Here is a 21098-nt window from a genome sequence, read left to right on the forward strand (position 1 = left end):
GGCCTTGCCAATGGAGGCCAGCGTCCAGCCCCCAGTCCTCAGCGCACGCTGGGAGCAGGTGCTGGAGCTGGCCACCCGCCTCCAGGCCAAGTACGACCCCCGCGCCCTGGACCTCCGCATTCGGCGGCAGCGACGGCGCCAGCGACACCCGTCTCCGCCCGAACCGGCCCCAAGACCCACGCCCCCAGCTCCAAGACCCACGCCCCCAGCTCCAAGACCCACGCCCCCAGCTCCAAGACCCACGCCCCCAGCTCCAAGACCCACGCCCCCAGCTCCAAGACTTCCGCCCGTTTCGGCCCCCAGAGTCTCGTCTCCGCCCGTTCCGGCCCCCAGAGTCTCGTTTCCGCCCGTTCCGGCCCCCAGAGTCAAAGTCTCCGCCCGTTCCGGCCCCCAGAGTCTCGTCTCCGCCCGTTCCGGCCCCAAGGCTCCAGTCTCCGCCCGTTCCGGCCCCCAGGCTCCAGTCTCCGCCCGTTCCGGCCCCAAGGCTCCAGTCTCCGCCCGTTCCGGCCCCGTCCCCACGGCCCCCGACCGTGACCCCTCCAGCCCCGTCCCCACGGCCCCCGACCGTGACCCCTCCGGCCCCGCCCCCACTCTGTCACGGTTTGGTCTCTTTCCCTGTCTTAGTTTGAAGTTTCATGTTCCTTGTGGTCCTGGGTTAACTTCACTTCCTGCCTTGTCCCGTGATTGCCAACCAGGTTGGAGCGGGAGCGAGAAGTTGCAAGTGGCGAGTTCCCGGTTCGGGCTGTTTTTGAGGCAAAAAACAGCGAGAGGAAGGAAGCAGCTATTTGCTGGCTGGAACACAAAGTTTATACTTGTTCGGTGTGGGTGAGTTAAATCAAGTAGGAAGTGGGGTGGGATAGTATCGGCCGACGGCCTGTATAGGTCCGGTAGCGGTACTATCTCACACACACAGCCTCTGATTGAATTAAAATAATAAAAATTAAAAAAAAAAAAAAACTTAAATGGAGCTGCTTCAGGGGAGACAGGAGGAGGATAGTATGGATTTTAGTGGAATGGAGGAAAATGGAAGTGATGGGAGGAGGGAAAGTGATTGGGAGGAGGTAGGGAAAGTGCGTAGGGAAAAGGAGGTTAGTCGTAAAAGAAAGAACAATAAAGATTGTGCTAGTTCAAATGGGACGGAAAGTGAAGAAGATAAAAGGAAAGCTCCTAAAGCAGGAATGCTTAATGTAGTGGTACGACTTAAGGGAGAAGGAGTTAAAAAAATGGACCCACTTAAGTTAACTAAGATAATAAGAGAAAGTAGGAGTAGGAGAGGTGAAGTATGCAAGGATCCTCGGAGATGGAAATCTACTTGTAGGATAATAATAGTAATTAAGTAATAATGAAGAGCAAATGGAAAAATCAAAGAAGATGAAGTGTATAGGAAAAGTAAAAATTGAAAAAGTAGTAAGAGTGGGGGAGAAAAGAAGTGGAGGAAGTAAGGGAGTGATATATGGAATCCCACTTACTATGAATATGAAAGAGTTGGTACAGAATCTGAAATTGAAGAATAGATCAGTCAAAAGTGCAGTTAGAATGACAAGGGGAATGGAAAAAATGGAAACCGAGTCTGTGTTGATTGAGTTTGAAACAAAGGATGTATCAAAAGAGGTATACTATGGATTTATGAGATACAGCATAAGGGAGTATGTGCCTAAACCATTGAGATGCTATAACTGTCAAGACGTTGGGCACATGGCTAATGTCTGTAAAGGAAAGAGAAGGTGTGCTAGATGCACTGGGGATCATGAATATGGAAAGTGTGGAGAAGTAAGACCAAAGTGTTGTAACTGTGGAGGGGATCATAGTGTGGCATTTTGGGGATGTGAAGTGATGAAGAAAGAAGTTAAAGTACAACAGATAAAAACACAGGGAAACATTTCATATGCTGAAGCTGTTAAAAGAGTGGAAAAGGAAAAGAAGAATCAGAGCGAAGGAGTTGAAAAAAGTGTAGTACGAGAAGATCATCAAGAAAAGAAGGAGAAATGGGAAGAGAAGAAGAAAATAGTGACATTCCTAGCAGGGGTGATAAATGCTACAGCTGAAGTTAAGTCTAAAACGGAAAGAATTCAGATTATTGTTAAAGCAGCAATACCCCATTTAGATATGGCAGGATTAAAGTAGGAAGAAGTAAGGGATGAACTTAGTGTACAGTCGAGTCAAGAGACAGAATGGGTGGGCTAACCATTTTAGTAATGTTAATCCTACATTGGAATGCAAGAAGCTTGATCGCGAATGGGCAGGAGTTTGTTGGGAGTAGAAAAGAAAAACGAGATGTAATATGTGTCCAGGAATCCTGGTTAAAGCCAAATTTGGAGTTTATAATACATGGATACATATCAGTTAGACAAGACAGGGAAAATGGTGGTGGAGGGGGATGTATTACATTCATAAGGCAAGGGATTCCGTATAGGGTGTGTTGAGCTGAATCTGGACTACATTTCCCAGAGTGCACCAGCAGCAATCCCTGTAATTGTGGAGCACCTGTGTAGAGGTCCTCATTCCCCTTTTTAAACAGCCACAGCGGAGTAGGGACCAAGTTACTCTACGGATCGGTCCAAAGACGCCAATGGTTGGTAAGATTTTATTTACTTTTGTTTAAAGCGCTGATTTATGTTTAAAGCATGGGTGTTACGTCTCCCCTAGTCTAGGTATAAGGGAGCGCAACCCCCGCAAACATGAGCCCTGATGACCGCGGCGACCAGAGGTGTGGGGTCGTGGTGTGAGTGACTACTACGGACACATAGGCAAACGGTGCAAACAAAATAGGAGGTTTATTCTCTCCTTACAAGGAAAAACCAAACAAATGTTCAGGGGAAAAGGGGCTGGGCGAGACCAAAGCAAAGAAACAAACAAAAAGGGTGAACACTTCCCTAACTGACCTAATTCCCCCCCCCCCTTTACTCTACCTCGGGCACGGATTAGGCCCGCTAACCAAAAGTACAGGGAGTGGTCCGCCCAGGTCTTGCCTAGTGTATCTAGACAGGCAGTCAGCTACGGGTTGTGTATACCCATGGGTCTCTTCCCTAACAATACCCCTTCCCCCCCCTGCAACACAGGACGAAAAAAATGTAACTCAAATAACAAACAGTATACACAACAAATGTAACATACACACTAACCCAAAGAGCCCACGCTCAGAGACTACCTTTTAACAAACAAAAACTCTCTCTCTTACAAACCCCAACGACGGAAATAAACACAGAACCATGAGCGAGGACACCAGCGATCCACCAGAAGCGCTCTGCCATCAGAGCTGCAAAACCCTCCTCTCCGTTGTCCTCACGATCTACAATGACAGGTCTTTATAGACCTGCACCAGCTGCATCCAATAATGAAGGGGAGGAGTCCCCTTTGGTCGTATCCAATCGGCTGCACCTTGGTTGAAGGGTAGCCATCTTACCTGCAGATTTCCAGTACCTGGAGAAACAGGACACAAACCAACACAAACACCCCCAAAACGTAACAATGGGTAAGCATGAGTGGATTTGCTAGAATATTTAATTAAATTTGAAAGTATCTAAAGTGGTTATTTTGATACAAACCCAGTTGAAAACTTAATTTGAGAATGTTTAAATGTGAATGTTTAATTTTGAAAGGTAACTTGTGTTCTTTGTCTTTAAAGGTTTACAACCTAACTCTGAACTGGCAAATCAATGGACAAAGGCAAAAGAAAAACCAAATAAAAGTGATTGAGCCAGAAACTTTGAGTTGTCCTCGTGTCCTTTGGATTTTGAGCTGGAGATAACCTGACAGGGTGTTAGGTATAGGTAAGGAGCAAGAGTATGTAGTAGTAGAAACGTGGGGGGAAAGGAAAAACATTAAAATTATAAATTTTTACAATCCATGTAGGAAGTTAGACTTAATCAATTTAGAGGAAATAGAGGGACAAGATAAAAATACTATTGTATGGTGTGGGGATTTCAATGCACATAATACATTGTGGGTAGTGAGAAAATGGATAGTAATGGACAAGTAATCGAAGAACTATTGGATGAGAAAAACGTAGTGTTGTCAGGCACCGACAGGAGACGACCCAATAGCAATATTTATGAGCAGCGTGGCCTGAGCGGGGGCACGATGCGGGAAGGTCAGGCAGGCGGGGTTCAGGCAGGAGACGGATGTAGTCAGCCAGGTGGGGGGGTCAGGCAGGAGGCGGGCGTAGTCAGCCGGGCGGGGGTCAGGTCGGAGACGGACGTAGTCAGCCAGGCGGGGGTCAGGCAGCAGGCAATCAGGCAGGCGGGGGGTCAGGCACGAAGGGCAGGCCGGGAAAGACAGGGAGACAGGAACGCTGGAAGGCTTGGAAAAATCACAAGACGATCTGGCAGGGAGCCGACAAACGAACAGAGGTTAAATACACCGGGGAGGCAATTAGGGAACGAGAACCACCTGGGAGGTGGTAGAGACAAACACTTGACGAGACACCGGCTGTGACAGTACCCCCCCCATCAACGGGCACCCCTGGGCGCCCTACCGGGTGCCGCGCCTGGTTGACCGGGAGTGCGGCGATGGAAATCTTGTATAAGTGTTGAGTCCAGGATGTGCCGGGTCGGGACCCAGCAGCGCGCCTCGCTGCCATAACCCTGCCAGTCAACCAGGTACTGGAAACCCCGGCCCGTCTATGGTCCGGGGGGCGGGAACGGGTCTGGGGGATGAAGACAAAGGACTGTGAGAGACAGGTTTGACGCGAGAAACATGGAAAGTGGGGTGGATACGAAGGGAAGAGGGAAGCCTGAGCCGGACCGCCGCCGGATTGATCACCCGCGTGATAGGGTAGGGACCGATGTAGCGGTGAGCCAGCTTGCGATTATCGGCCTTGATGGGCAGGTCCTTGGTGGACAACCAGACCCGTTGGCCGACAAGGTAGCGAGGGGCGGGGGTCCGACGACGGTTGGCCTGGGTTTGGTATCGACGGTTGGTCGGGCGCGCCCCCAGACCCTCCTACAGCGACGGACAAAGGCTTGGGCCGAGGGGAATCCCACGTCAACCTCTTGGTCCGGGAACAAGGGGGGCTGGTGCCCCAAGGAACACTCGAACGGGGAGAGACCGGTGGACGTGCAGGGCAGGGTGTTCCTGGCCATCTCTGACCAGATCAGTTGCTGGCTCCAGGTGGTCGGGGAGGCGGCTACCATGCACCGGAGAGAAGTCCCTAGGTCTTGGTTGGCCCTCTCAGCTTGGCCGTTGGTCTGGGGGTGGTAACCAGAGGAGAGGCTGGCAGTAGCCCCGATGAGGGCTAGGTGTGTGGTGACAAGTGTGTTTATATGATGGAAGTAAAACGAGGATAGAGGTCAAGACTGGGAAGGAATCTGCACTGGATCTAACAATGGTATATAGTAATATGGGAGCGATATGTAAATAGAGTGTTTATAAAGAAGGAACAATAGGTAGTGATCACTATCCAGTAATGTGTGAAGTTAATATGGCAGTATCTCAAAGTTTACGAAATAGAGGAGGAAGATGTTTTTTTAAGAAGGCTAATTGGGAAAGATTCCAGGAGGAAAGTGACAGGTACCTGAACCAGATTGAATATAATGATGATATAGAGACACTGGAAAGTAAAATTAAAGAAGGTATAATAAGGGCAGCAATGGAAACAATTCCAAAAAGTAAAGGTAATCTGAAGAGGAAAATAGTACCATGGTGGAATGAGGAATGTAAAGAAGCAGTTAGAAATAGAAATAAAACATTTAAAGTAATGAAAAGAACACATAATTTTATGCATATGATTTAATATAAGTATGCTCAGGCAATAGTAAGGAAAACAATTAGGCATGCAAAAAGAACGCATTGGAGGAATTATTGTAGTACAATTGGGAGTACAACTCAGATTGGAGAGGTGTGGACAATGATAAAGAAGATGGGTGGTGAAAGAAGAGAATGGAATTACCCAGTTTTAAGTAGTGGAAATGAAATCGCAGTGACGAATAAAGAAAAAGCTGAAATGTTGGCAAATACATTTGCCGAGGTGCACAGCTCTAATAATATGTCTGAGGAAGAGAAGAGAGGCAGAGAAAAAACTAAATCCGAAAATGTAGAGGCACTTGCAGAGATGGGAAAAGTAGATGATGAGCTAAATGTATTATTTAATATGGGAGAACTAAATAGGACAATGGCCAAAACTGGGAAGACGGCACCAGGAAAAGATGACATTTGTTTTAGCATGTTGAAACGGTTAAGTGAAAAGGGGAAAGAAAAATTGTGGATGCTATATAAAAACGTACGGGAGAAGGGTAAATTGCCAAAGAGCTGGAAGGAGGCAATTATAGTTCCCATAAGGAAACCTGGGAAGGACGTTAGTAAACCAGCAAGCTATAGGCCTATTGCCCTGACTTCTCATAGTTGTAAATTAATGGAAAGAATGATAAATGAGAGGCTAATGTATATTATGGAAAAAAAGGAGTATGATGGCTGAATGTCAAAGTGGGTTTAGAAAAGGTAGAAATACTATGGATGCAATACTGTGTTTAGAAGATAACATAAGAAAAGCACAAGTAAACAAAGAGATGACAGTAGCAGTATTTTTCGATGTAGAAAAAGCATATGACATGTTATGGAGAGAGGGATTAATGATTAAATTATATAACATAAGAATTAGAGGAAATCTTCTGAACTGGATTAAGGATTTCCTGGAAGGAAGAACAATCCAGGTTAAAGTAGGGGAAGACTTGTCAAGGGAGCAGGGTGTAGAGAATGGAACACCTCAGGGGAGTGTTGTAAGTCCCACATTGTTTTCAATAATGATTAATGACATATATGTAGACATACCAATGGATATGGGAAGATCGCTATTCGTGGATGACGGGGCAATATGGAGAAAAGGAAGAAATATTGAACATATAGTTAAAAAGATACAAGAAGGGGTCCAACAGTTTGAAAAGTGGGGAACAAAGTGGGTTGATAAATTTTCTGTAGAGAAAACTAAAGTGATGTTTTTTTCAAGGAAGAAAATCAAGGAAAATATAAATGTTAAACTATATGGAAGTCATTTAGAGAGAGGTAAAACATTCCGTTTTTTAGGAGTACAATTTGACACAAAGTTGACATGGAAAGAGCATATTAAAAATGTAGAAGATGAGTGTAAGAAAGTAATAAATATAATGAGATGTTTAACAGGAACAGAATGGGGAGCAGATTATAACTCATTGAAATACATATATGTGAGGTTAATAAGACCAAGAATGGATTATGGAAGTATGGTGTATGGATCAGGGACCAAAACGTTACATAGGAGGCTTGATGTAATACAGGCAAAAGCATTGAGATTAGGTTTAGGAGCAGTTAAGACATCGCCAGTGTGTGCTCTACAGGTGGAAGCGGGAGAAATGCCATTGAGCATAAGACGAAAACAATTGATGGTAAATTATTGGGTTAATCTAAAAGGACATGGAGATAGTCATCCAACTAAAAGAATATTACAAGTTAATTGGGAAAGGGAGAGAGCACAAAAGTTCAGTTTTGGGTGGATAGGGGATCAAGCAGCTAGAGAATTGGGAGTATATGAAAAGGAATTCTGCTCAACTGTAATATGGCCTGATACACCGGTATGGAAGTTAGAAACAATGACTGTTGATTTTAAATTAAATTGGGGAAAAAAAGAAAGGAAGAATATTGACTTGGTAGCGGAATGTTATAGACATATAGAGGTTAAATATAAAGAATATGTTCAGATCTATACAGATGGATGAAAGGATCCAGGAACAGGAAAGACCGGATCTGCAGTTTACATTTTGAATCAAAGAGGTGAGATAAGTAGACGAACCACAAATGATCTGAGTGTGTATGCAGTTGAGTTATATGCTATATTGATGGCACTAGAATGGATTGAGGAAAACAAAATAAAAAAAGCTTTAATTGGCAGTGATTCAATGTCAGCTTTATACAGTCTCATGACTGGGGTGTCATCAGGATTTATTATATGCTGTATTGACAATCTATACTAGAATAAAAGGAAAAAGTTACGAAATTCAAATGGCTTGGATTCCTGCTCATATTGGTATTGTGGGAAATGAGAGAGTAGACAAGCTGGCCAAACAAGCTGTCAACAAAGAGTATATTGTGGAGCGGACCAACCCGGACTCTTTGGTTATTGTCCTCGGTGACTTTAACAAAGGAAACCTCAGCCATGAACTTCCGAAGTTCAAACAATTTATTAAATGCGCGACCAGAGAGGAGAACACACTGGACCACTGCTACACTACAGCAAGCAGGGCTTATCACGCCGTCCCTCGTGCTGCGCTGGGACACTCCGACCACGTCATGGTCCACCTGATTCCTGCATACAGGCAGAAACTAAAGCTCTGTAAACCTGTGGTGAGGGAATCCAAGAAGTGGACCAGCGAGGCTCTAGAGGATCTTCGGGCGTGTTTTGACTGCACAGACTGGGATGTTTTCAGGACTGCTTCTGACAATCTGGATGAGTTCACAGAGGCTGTAACTTCCTACATCGGCTTCTGTGAGGACATCTGTGTACCATCATGCACAAGGGTGAGTTATAACAACGACAAACCCTGGTTCACAGCGGAACTCAGGAAACTACATCTGCAGAAGGATCAGGCATTTAGGAGTGGGGAAAAAGACCTGTACACAGAGTCTAAATACAGGTTTAGCAAGGCGGTGAGAGACGCTAAACGACTGTACTCTGAGAGACTCCAACATCAGTTCTCAGCTAACGACTCTGCTTCGGTTTGGAGAGGCTTTAAACACCTCACGAACTACAAGCCGAAACCCCCCCACTCCATGAATGACCTCCGCCTGGCAGATGAGCTGAACGAGTTCTACTGCAGATTTGAAAGACAATGTCCTGTCTCCATCCCCCACAACTCCACCACCTCCCCCGACCCATCAGGTGCTCACACCTCTGGACTACTCTCCCCTCCCCCACTGCCCCTCTCTGTCTTGGAGAGTGACGTCAATCGGCTCTTCAAAAGACAAAACCCCCGGAAAGCAGCCGGTCCGGACTCAGTCTCGCCCTACACCCTGAAGCATTGTGCTGACCAGCTGTCTCCTGTGTTCACCGCCATCTTCAACACCTCCTTGGTGACATGCCACGTCCCAGCCTGCTTCAAGGCCTCCACCATCATCCCTTCTTCCAAGAAGCCCAGGATCACAGGACTGAATGACTACAGGCCCGTCGCACTGACCTCTGTAGTCATGAATTCCTTTGAACGGCTAGTCCTGTCCCACCTAAAGTCCCTTACCGACCCCCTCCTGGACCCCCTGCAGTTCGCCTACAGAGCCAACAGGTCTGTAGACGATGCTGTCAACATGGCCCTCCACTTCATCCTCCAGCATCTGGACTCCCCAGGAACCTACGCCAGGATCCTGTTTGTGGACTTCAGCTCTGCCTTCAATACCATCATCCCGTCTCTACTGCAGGACAAACTCTCCCAGCTGCACGTGCCCGACTCCACCTGCAAGTGGATCACTGACTTCCTGTCCGACAGGAAGCAGCACGTGAAGCTGGGGAAACACGTCTCTGCCTCTCGGTCCATCAGCACCGGTTCCCCCCAAGGCTGCGTTCTTTCCCCTCTGCTCTTCTCCCTGTACACCAACAACTGCACCACCAGTCACCAGACCGTCAAGCTCCTGAAGTTTGCTGATGACACCACCCTCATTGGACTAATCTCTGGTGGGGACGAGTCCGCCTACAGGTGGGAGTCTGACCACCTGGTGACGTGGTGCAGTGAGAACAACCTGGAGCTTAACGCCCTGAAGACAGTGGAGATGGTCGTGGACTTCAGGAAGAACACAGCCCCACCTTCCCCCCTCACCTTGGGTGACTCCCTCGTCACCACTGTAGACTCCTTCCGTTTCCTAGGCGCCATCATCACCCAGGACCTCAAGTGGGAGCTGAACATCAGCTCCATCACCAAAAAGGCTCAGCAGAGGATGTTCTTCCTGAGGCAGCTGAAGAAATACAACCTGCCAAAGACGATGATGGTGCACTTCTACACAGCCATCATCGAGTCCATCCTCTGCTCCTCCATCACCGTGTGGTACGCTGCAGCCACAGCCAAGGACAAGGGCAGGCTGCAGCGTGTCATCCACTCTGCGGAGAGGGTGATTGGCTGCAATCTTCCGTCTCTTCAGGACTTGTTCGCTGCCAGGACTCTGAAGCGGGCCAGAAAGATTGCAGCCGACCCCTCCCACCCTGGACATGAACTGTTTGTGCCCCTATCATCCGGCAGGAGGCTGAGGTCCGTCAGGACTACCAGTCCCGCCACACGAACAGTTTCTTCCCTTCGGCAGTCGGGCTCATCAACAGAGCCCGGGCCCCCCCTGACTGACTCTGACTCCCATGCTCATCATCACTGTGTCACTTTCACTTGTCACCCGTCACTTTGTTTAGCTGGTGCACTTTATCCTTATTTTTATTCCTAATTTTATCTTATCTCCTCTAACTTACTAACCCATAGCTTTAGTTTTTAGCGTACTAACCCATAGCTTATATTTTACATTTTATTATACTTTTATTTTATTCTATTTTTATCTCATTTGCACTATGTTGTCTTTATTGTACTGTCTTCATGCACCACTTCAAGACAATTTCCATGTATGTACAACATACTATGGCAATAAACTTTTCCTGATTCCTGATTCCTGATTGAGGCAAGTAATAAGCTGTCAAAATCTGAAGGAAAGAGTGTAATGTGGAAAGAAACCATTAGAAATTGGAAACAGCAGTGGGATTGGGAAAATAAAGGAAGACATTTGTACATTGTTCAAAATATTATTGGGGTTGTGAAGAAAAGGGGAGGAAATAGAAGACAAGAAATTGTTATGAGCAGATTAAGGATAGGTCACAGTGATTTGAACAGCACACTTCATATTATAAGGAAGCACCCTACGGGTTTTTGTCCGGTTGCAGAAACAATAGAGCATGTGTTAATGAATTGTAAACAATATGAAGGACATAGGAAAAAGATGATGGAAGAGTTAGGAAAGATTGGAATAAAAGGGATAGGAGTGAAGGAAATACTAGAGAGTGGGGAGAATGAACAATGTAGAAAAACTATTTTAAATTCGTTATTAAGATCAGGTCTGGTGAGAAGAATATGAAATAAGGATTTGATATAACAGAGAAATAAATCCGGAAGATGGCGGTAGTGCAACACAAAAGGATGCAAGCTGCCGATAAACCCAGAAGAAGCAGAAGAAGAACAAGTTTGGGGGGGCCCTGCCTTATATGGTCATAGCTACAGACGCCCCGGATGTTGGTCTCAGAGCAACATGGCGCCGATCGGTCGTAGAATCAGCACAGTGTCTTTGTTACGTTGATCAAGTATCAGTTATCTCCATCCGTTCTGATCCACCAGAGTCTCTGGACGTCTGGACAAACCTCCGATGGACTTTCAGCTGCTCAACTTTTTTCGAGATCACTTTCCTCTTTGATAAACTATCGGAGTTAGCTTAGCATGCTAGCTGGACGCAGGGAAGTTAGCAACACCGCGCTAGTCCGAGTTTAACGGAGTTTATCTGGAGGAAACGTGTCTGATTCAGTGAAGATGTCTAAAGCCCAAATGCTGAGATGTTTAGTGAAGCAGCGACTCACTGAGGCTGCTGAAGAGATATTTGGGCTGTTTGAAAGAACGATAGCAGAGTACGAGGAGGAAGCTTCTAGATTAAAAGAGGACAACGAGCGACTGAAGAAACATCTGCACGCTGTTTTTAACCCTGAAGTCCGCATCCAAAGAGCAGGTTGGTTCTCTCTCTCTTCACACTGACATCAGTGAAACGTTTCAACCCCCCTAACGTGTAATGAGGTGTTTCAAAATTCCGTAATAGACGGCTGACATTTGTACATTAACAGACTGTATTGGACATGAACTAAGCGGAACTAAGGGAGCGTACAGCCGCTCACAATACGCCTCTTCTTCTAGTTTTGAATTCATTTAATGATGCTGAGATCCTTCGACAAGCTGTTAGGAGTGATTGGCGGAGTTTTGAATCCAGGAACGCGCTTGAAGAGGCACATGAGCCGCTGTATCGGAGTGGGGGGGCAGCGGCTTTAACGGGGCGTACAGACGCATAAACCCGACAGGACATTAGGGAATAACCGCAGTAGCGCCGAGTGAGGAAAGTGGTCGGTGGAAGGATCCTTTTTCTGAGCGGCACAAGCCGATCTCAGTTAGATATTAAGCGGCATTCAAAGTCCACGTAACGTTAAATGAGTCTTCATGACCATGGGTAAACTTTCAAATCAGCTGCGCTACACACTCGACCAACCGAGCTTATAGGATTCTTGCTGATTTGTATAGTTGTAATAAAGTTGTATATCGTCAGTGGCAAGCTTTTTGTTTCAGGGTGAACATTATATGTTCTTTTATGTATTTCTTCATACGTTGCCACACTGACATAAAGAAGAGTTAAAGCCCCGTTATTATTGGACATGGCTACAATCCGAAGCCAAAGGTGTTTTGGGTGCTCGCTCCTTTAGCTTGACGCACGCTTCTGATCTTGAATCTAGAATCGATTGCTCTTCCTTAGTGTCCCGGATGTTGGTGTCTCATTGACATTTTTTGGGTTGAATATTGTAACCTCCATTTCTTTTGTGGCTGAATATTTCAACTTTTTTTTTTTTAGGTTGATTTTTTTTGCGGTGTTTTAATGTTGAAAAACATTCAGGTACATTATTTCAATGCATAATAGTTCAGTGCTAGAAATTCAATCAACTTTTTATTTCAACCCCCGATGGCACAGATTTACTTCCATAGAAATTGCCCTTTAATTATGTGTCCATTTTCTTCCACCTCAAACACATCTGTAAAATGATGTAATTCATACTTATGGAAATAACTGTAGTCAGAATAGTCAGATACGGACAATATGCCCACATATAGCCGTATATAATCAATGTGTGACAAAGTACAACTTTGGACTAGCCACCATGTAGTTCCATATTGCAGGTTACCCAAAATAAATGGATAAAACCAGAAGCAGTTACAGACAGTCAATAGTTTATTCAGTCTCTTTGCTTGTACTTGGCAGGGGTAACAAAGCATAGATAATTTACTATACATCATGACAAAATACCAGGAAACACAAAGAATAAACACATAACATAGGCACAGAGAACCAACCCAAGTAATTAGTTGTACTGCTGAATTTACAACGGACAAATCAGCTATGCATGATTTCTGATATACTCATGCACATGCTAGTGAACACTGCAAACTTTAAAACACCTAAATTGGGTCACACGATGACATCAAGCAAAAGAATCACAAAAGAAACAAATTATATCAAAACTCAATCATTAAGAGTGTTTACACTGTAAGCGTTGCAAGGGCAGAGAAATGCCCGCTATATTCTCACAGTAGAGCCATACCTGGGTTAGGCCCACAAGGGGATCAGACATCAACAAACCGCACAAGACACGTGGCTTTAACTGCCTTAGTATGCCAAAGAAAAAAAGAAAAAAATGAATCGGGGAAAACAGTGGTCCGGCTACGAATGATGATCGTTTGTAGATCTATAACACAAATTGTTCATGTTAGCAGATATTCCACATTTTCCCAGTACATCATTCCTCTACTACTCACAAAATTGAGAATAACTAGAATAAAAATTAACTAATTTAAAATAGGGCAGTATGATTACATTACACGTATCGTAATCTGACCAACTAATAATATGGCCCACGTCACGGTCGCTTTGCCCAGGTGAATGCACTTAAAACCATGCCTGAATTGCATACCTGGTCGTCCTTTGTTAATTCCAGTGAAAAGACTTTACATGTACGTCTATGGGTATCGCGCCGCCACAGTCAGACAAACCAAGGGCTATGAGGAGTAAGACACACACTAGTGAGCTGTATGCCTGCTAATAACAAAACACAGGGCGTAACATGCACGGCATACCATAGCTAATCAGAAATAGTAAAAAACCAACTGAGCATAACCGCTTACCTCCTAATGCCCAGTGTATAGTTGGGCAGCCTCAAATAGCGTGCCAACCAGCGACGGCAACGTGAAACTCAAACAATTCCCGAGGTTATTTCCTGGTGTATCAAGCCGGATGTTATGGGCTCATTAGTCCTCATCTGGTGCACCTGTGGGTGCCAGCCAATACACGCCTACTTGGGCCGACCCTATCGCACTTGCTATGATTTTACCATGTCGTTTTCATGACTTTCTTGCTCTGGGTTAATACTAATATGAATGCCATTTGTTAAGTGTTCAAAAAGCTGGGCAGGAACAAGCTGATAAAAAGGGAACCTTACAGATGTTTTATTTATAACTATCATAAATAAATATTCCAGTATTTTATTTGTGGTATCGTATCTGGTATCATAATATTTTGGCAGGTATTATCAAAGTCATAATGTTGGTATCGCTACAACCCTACTTAGAAACGGGTTATTATAAAATTGCATCATCGTTGTTAGGACCGTAAATTCACACCAAATTTAGATCTTGGATTAATAAAGAATCCTGTGCAATAACAAATCTGCCTGCTGCGGCTTGTATAGTGTTGAGGACTCGTATTAGAACAGATGGGTGGATAAATATTCCTACTCCTCTTGCTTGGGAGGTCAATGAGGCAACTATGAGCTGATCAGGCACCTTTTTTTCAGTGTATTCATTGGGGAGCAGATGGGTTTCTCTGATAAAAGCTGTCTTTTTAGCTGCTTCAGTCTCGACATTACTTACTTAATTTCAATAATTCCCGGAGACCCCTAAGATTCCATGAAACAACATTTATTTTGGTGTCACCAATAAAGTCAGCAAATTAAGCTTAGTTGCACCCAATTTTTTAATCATGCCATGTGATAGAGTGAATAATGTGCCTTCAAAAAAACAATAACAAGGGCCTCTCCCATTTGAGGCCCCCTAAGTAGGCGTAGCCTACACCCTGTGCGGGTGAACACACACATCTCCCCTATCCTCCGTTGTCTGGGTCCCAGTTAAACTTTCAACATTGCATGAAGTGTATCCTATCTTGCTTTAGGTAGTAAGGTACCAATATATTCATTTTGCCGGAGCCTCGCTCCACACGTCTCCTCAGTTGCGTGTCATAACAGGAAAGCTCTCCATAACTGATCATAGACCATTATTGAAATGTTAGTACGCAGAGAGACCTGTGCAGGCCAACACGTCAATGTTTACTGAACCCAAGGACCCAGAAATAGTGACTTCATTCAATGGCTTTAATTTCTTAACCTGTTTAGGACATGTAAGTTAAAGTAGACGGATACAATAAGCAAATTGTTCAGTATGTACTTATAGATGTTTATCTCAAAGACATTAAAACGTAATAGTCCGTTTAAAGGATGAATTAGCTAAGTGGACTATATTGTTTGTCCACAGACCTCCAGCAGCTGTTTGTGCTTAAAGAACATTGGGAGGATTCATAGCCCCCCCACATTAAAGAGGTACAGGAGGATCCTAACCCCCCTGTACAGTAATAGCCTGGTCACAGCATGAAATAATGAACTAGCTAAGTGGATGGTAATAGTTAATATTTTAGTTAATCAAGTATATTGTTTGCATTTTATTATTATCCACAGACCTCCATCAGTGGTTTGTGCTTGAAGAAGAACAGCAGGAAGATCCGGAGCCCCCCCACATTAAAGAGGAGCAGCTTCAAGAGCTGGAGAAGGTTGACATGACTCTGTCATTCACTCCTGTGAAGAGTGAAGATGTTAAAGTGGAAGCTCATTCCTCGCAACCTAATCACAGAAAAACTGAACAGATGGAGACAGGAGGTGATGGAGAGGACTGTGGAGGACCAGAACCAGACCGCAACTCGGGTCCAGTCAGTCCTCCAGATACTGATAAGAAAACTGGAGACTCTTCTGAGACTGAGGACAGTGGTGATTGGAATGAGACCAGAGAACCTCTGTCTGGTGAAGAGTTTGTCAGTGATTCTAGATGTAGAACAAGTGAGAAACCTTTGATCTGTTCTGAATGTAAGAAAACATTTGGTTGCATTCAGAAGCTGAGGAAACACATGATGACCCACACATCAGAGAAACCTTTAAGCTGCTCACAGTGTGGTAAATGTTTCACCCAAAGGGGAAATCTAAAAATACACGAGAGATTGCACACAAGGGAGAAACCTTTCAGCTGCTCAGATTGTGGTAAATGTTTCACTATGAGTCACAATCTAAAGAGTCACATGAGATTGCACACAGGGGAGAACCCTTTCAGTTGCTCAGATTGTGGTAAATGTTTCACTATGAGTCACAATCTAAAGAGTCACATGAGATTGCACACAGGGGAGAACCCTTTCAGTTGCTCAGATTGTGGTAAATTTTTCGCTAAAAGTCAATATCTAAAGAGTCACATGAGATTGCACACAGGGGAGAAACCTTTCAGCTGCTCACAGTGTGGTAAATGTTTCGCTAAAAGTCAATATCTAAAGAGTCACATGAGATTGCACACAGGGGAGAAACCTTTCAGCTGCTCACAATGTGGTAAATGTTTCACACACAGGGGTAATCAAAAAATACACGAGAGATTGCACACAAGGGAGAAACCTTTCAGCTGCTCAGAGTGTGGTAAATGTTTCACTGATAGTGGATCGCTGAAGAAACACATGTTTTGTCATACAGGGGAGAAACCTTTCAGCTGCTCAGATTGTGGTAGAGGTTTCACTACAAATGGAGATCTAAAGACACACATGCGACGTCACACAGGAGAGAAACCTTTCAGCTGCTCACAGTGTGGTAAATGTTTCACCACAAGAGGAACTCTAAATTTACACGTAAGATGTCACACAGGGGAGAAACCTTTCAGCTGCTCACAGTGTGGTAAATGTTTCACCCAAAGGGGAAATCTAAATGTACACATGAGATGTCACACAGGAGAGAAACCTTTCAGCTGCTCACAGTGTGGTAAAGGTTTCGCTACAACTGGAGATCTAAAGTCACACATGCGACTTCACACAGGAGAGAAACCTTTCAGCTGCTCACAGTGTGGTAAATGTTTCACCCAAAGAGCAAATCTAAAAATACACATAAGATATCACACAGGAGAGAAACCTTTCAGCTGCTCACAGTGTGGTAAATGTTTCACCCAAAGAGGAAATCTAAAAATACACATAAGATATCACACAGGGGAGAAACCTTTCAATTCCTCAGAGTGTGGTTAAGGTTTCACTAGAATATATTTGAAGCTACTCTTCATGTTCACAATTACAACCAACTACCTAAGAATTCTTCACAGGGATTTATTTGGACGACACTCTTGTTTAGTTTTTCCTATGCTCCCGAGGGTTTTGTGTCACAGGATGTCACGTGTGATATACAAAATGAAATTAATTTAAATATCTTCTGACAGATGGTCAGAAGTTCATGTTCCAAGAACAAAACATTCTTGTCAGTCACACACAAACTATAAACTATGTGTAGGAGCCGCATTTATGTTTTTGTATTTTGAATGATTTATATATATTTCTTTCCTCTTTTGTGGAATCGCAAGTGTGCGCCCTCTGTAGGTGGTGACGGCGCCACCCTTGAAAGGACCGAAGGACACGCATGTCGGGAGGAAGGCGGGCGCAAATACCTTCATTGACCTCAGGGCTGAGGCTGTGAGCGAGGCTGTCTCCGTTTTGGGCCCGTTCAGCTTGTCATAGTGATTTTGTTTTGTGACGACCTTTTTTTGTACAATAAACCGGCAACATTGATGGTCAAACTCCCCTTTTCATTTGAATTATTGGACAGAACTGCGAGTCTTGACATTGCTTTCCTGCTTTCCTCATGGTGGTAAAATCAACAAGAACACAGGAATAGGATCTAAGGGTTTAAAGGAAAAAACTAGGGCTGTCAAATGATTAAAAATTTTAATCAAATTAATCAGAATTTTCAGCGGATTAATCATGATTAATCACCTGAATCCTAACCATTTTTTCTTTCTGAAATGCATAATAAAGATAAATAACAGGACACAGATACATAATTATCATTATTATTATGATAATTTTTTTTTTTACATAAATACATGTTATTGATATTTGATTTTTTAATTCATTCCAGAAAATAATCAAATCAATGTTATTTGATAAGTTAGAGACTGATTTCCCTGCATGGCTCTAGAAGGGTCTCGAGCCTCTGCAGTTTATCCCACTCTGCTGTGAGTTAGTGCTCCTGCAATGACCAGACATGACCAGACATGACCAGACATGTCAACCCTCCCGATGTTTCAAAGCCCCTCCCGAAAATCTCCCGGACCGAGCTTTCTCCCGATTTCCACCCGAACAACAATATTGCTGGGCGCGCCGTTTCAGACCGAACAATAATAAAGGTTACACCTTAAAGTCAAGCGCGGCGATTACAACGACTACCACCCCCATTTCAGTGTGAAATATCCCCTGTTTTAGAACAGTATTACGGGTCTTTTCAATGGTCTTTCCTCTATCTCAGCGCTGCTCTTTATTTATTTTTCTTAGCAAAGCTCTGCTGGGCGGAGCTTTTCTTCTTCTCTGTTCCGCTGCGCGAGAACCGGGGGGAGGGGGGGGGGGTGCGGGTCACTGGCGCAAACGACTTGCTGAACCTGACGGCCTGACGTATGCCTGCAGGTGGCAGTAATGTGCTGTATAGGATGAAGTGCATTCCCTAGAAGAAGAGGTTCTTTCCGGACCTGAATAATTTGTCACACTGCGCATGCGTGAAATGCGTCAAAAAAATTGACGTAATTAACAACAAACAGCTAATTAACGCCGTTAACGCGCTATTTTTGACAGCCCTAGAAAAAACTCAACTGTTTTTGCCACTACACTATGCTAAGCTATTAATTCATTGGAAAGGTGTAATCTAAGGCAGTGATTCTAAAGCATCGGTCCGCGAGCACCACCTAGAGGGTTTTTACCCGTGGGCAGTTGAAATATTTCTACTCTGGGCAAAGAATTATTATAACCGTCTTTACGGAGACAAGTAACAGAGATAAGCCACGCCCCTTCCAGGCGCACATAAAGTGGGACATGAATGAAACAAAATAACTAGTTGGGTGAGTAAACAGTGGCGAAAATCCCCTTGGCATTTTAAGTGTGAACGTAGCATAACGCTCTCCACCAAAGCATTGAAGCCATCAAAATTAAAGCGGATGCTGTCATCTCACTGACTTGCAACTCTAAATCTTACTTAAAATCAAGCTGTCTTTTTCTGTTCCATGAAGTGTTAGTGTTGTTTTTGCAGGTTTACATACAGATAATAAATAAATGTCCTTGTGATGATCACTGTATCAGGTTTTTGCTTTTTTTATTTTATTTAGTCATTGAATACAAATGTTACGTGCCGTGTTTTGTTTTGAGCTGTGTGGTGTGTGTGTGTGTGTGTGTGTGTGTGTGTGAGTGTGATTCTCAGGTGTGATGGTGACGTCACTCCTGCAGCTGCAGCTGATCAGCTGATCAGCGAAGGATATATGGTGGTGCCAAGCCAGAGTTTGGGGTGGTGGTGGCAGTGGAGCCCAGAGTGAGCAGAGAGGTGGATTCAGTTGCAGACCAGTTGCAGACCAAAGAATCCAAGCTCGTCTTCCGTTTGAAGATTGTTTTCATTTGCTTTTTGTTGAGGCTTTTCCATTAAATAATTGTCTGTTAAGACCTCCCGGGTTTATTATTTTACATTGTTTGCGTCCCCCACCCCTAGACCGTATAGGGATGTAACAACAAATCCAACCTATAATTATATCAATTAGTTAATATAAAATAGTTTTAATATTTGAACGGGCGCCTGGGCATATTTGTACATTTGGGCCCTGAGGTCAAAAGGTTAATAACCCCTTATCCAAGGCATGTTTCCCACTGTTAACATTGTAACATTACCCAACCTTATATTGTCCTGTCCAATGACTGATTTTTATGTTCCATTTGTGTTACTGCAAGCTGTCATATTATCAATGTATTAATGCATACATTTCCGTGAACCAAATTCTCTTTTGCATTTTTAATGTGCAGAAAAATACCAGAAGGCCTTTTAATGTTTTTCATGCATTGAGTTCTTACTCTTGTTTATATTGTTTTAACGTTTTTTTAGGAAACTTTTTTTAGGCTTTAGTTTTCCTAGTCAATCCTCATATTGAGCTGCTTACATATTTATATATCGAACTAATACATCTTTGTGTGTTGAGAAAAAAAAGTAGAAAACATTGCTGAGCAAGCACAGGTGCAAAAAAGTTATGAAGGCAATGAATGGATTTTATTGTCTTTTGCAGAAATGTTTGAAAAAAAAGAGAGTTGTCTCTATTACGCTTCAGTTACTCAGCCACCCTGCAATGGTTAACCGATTTTTTTATACGAAATACTTTCCCGGCCATACAGCAACGGTTCCCTTATATCAGTGGTCCCAAACTAAGGCACACGGGCCGGATACGGCCCGCCTCCACATTTGGCCCAGCCCCCTGAACAATACCAGAGGGGTATTATGATTTTGGCCACGCAAATCCTAGACTAGCCCGTAATCATATGCATAATTTTATGCATATGATTCAATATAAGTATGCTCAGGCAATAGTAAGGAAAACAATTAGACATGCAAAAAGAACGCATGTTCTTTAACAGGACTTTACTGGCAGCTGGGTTACCATTATTTTCATGTTAAATCACCATTTATTTAGTTTCCTTTTAATATTGCTTTTAAAATGTATTGGTTATTATTTTAGCATAGTAATGTGTACCATTGATTGTAATATACATATTCTAGCTTGAGTTATTATAAGAATAGGCATAATACATCACATAACACTTAAGTGAAAGAAAACAAATAGTTCCATGTTCAAATTAACTTTTTTATTGTAATAGAAACACTGAAAGTTAAATACTTACAAATATAGGCACATATGGATCGGATCAATCACAGAAAAATACAGTACATTGCCCAGAACGCACCTGAACACACCTCCACTGAAAGAGAGAGAGAGAGAGAGACATAAATAATAGAAAGTCTAAAAAGTAAAATTTATTGAAACTATGGCAAAGAGCATGAATGTATGTATATATCTCACCTTTTAGAAATTAAATCCCACTGGAAGTCCATCAGTCTGCGCAAGAGGCTGGCGATGTGTGAATTTACCGTTCTTTTTTTCCCCTTTGCAGCCTTTGTCTCCTTTTCAAGGTTTATATCCACAAAGCGTCTGAAAAATTATACACGGGTTGGAAATCTA

The 21098-nt window shown here is 43.7% G+C and overlaps 1 protein-coding gene across 1 annotated transcript; it reads left to right on the forward strand.

The window, feature by feature from the left end:
* Positions 1-16095: 16095 nt before the first annotated feature.
* Positions 16096-17745, forward strand: LOC134132929 (gastrula zinc finger protein XlCGF17.1-like). The gene has a single exon (XM_062565921.1). The coding sequence runs from the start codon at positions 16096-16098 to the stop codon at positions 17092-17094; it is 999 nt and encodes a 332-aa protein (XP_062421905.1). The 3' UTR covers positions 17095-17745.
* The last annotated feature ends 3353 nt before the right edge of the window (positions 17746-21098 follow it).

Source organism: Pungitius pungitius, chromosome 12 (assembly GCF_949316345.1).
Source record: "Pungitius pungitius chromosome 12, fPunPun2.1, whole genome shotgun sequence".
In the NCBI taxonomy this organism is placed as follows: Eukaryota; Metazoa; Chordata; class Actinopteri; order Perciformes; family Gasterosteidae; genus Pungitius; species Pungitius pungitius.

What these genes read in the sequence shown, in the direction of transcription:
- LOC134132929 (XM_062565921.1), top strand. Translation starts at nt 16,096, where the DNA reads ATGAGTCACAATCTAAAGAGTCACATGAGATTGCACACAGGGGAGAAC.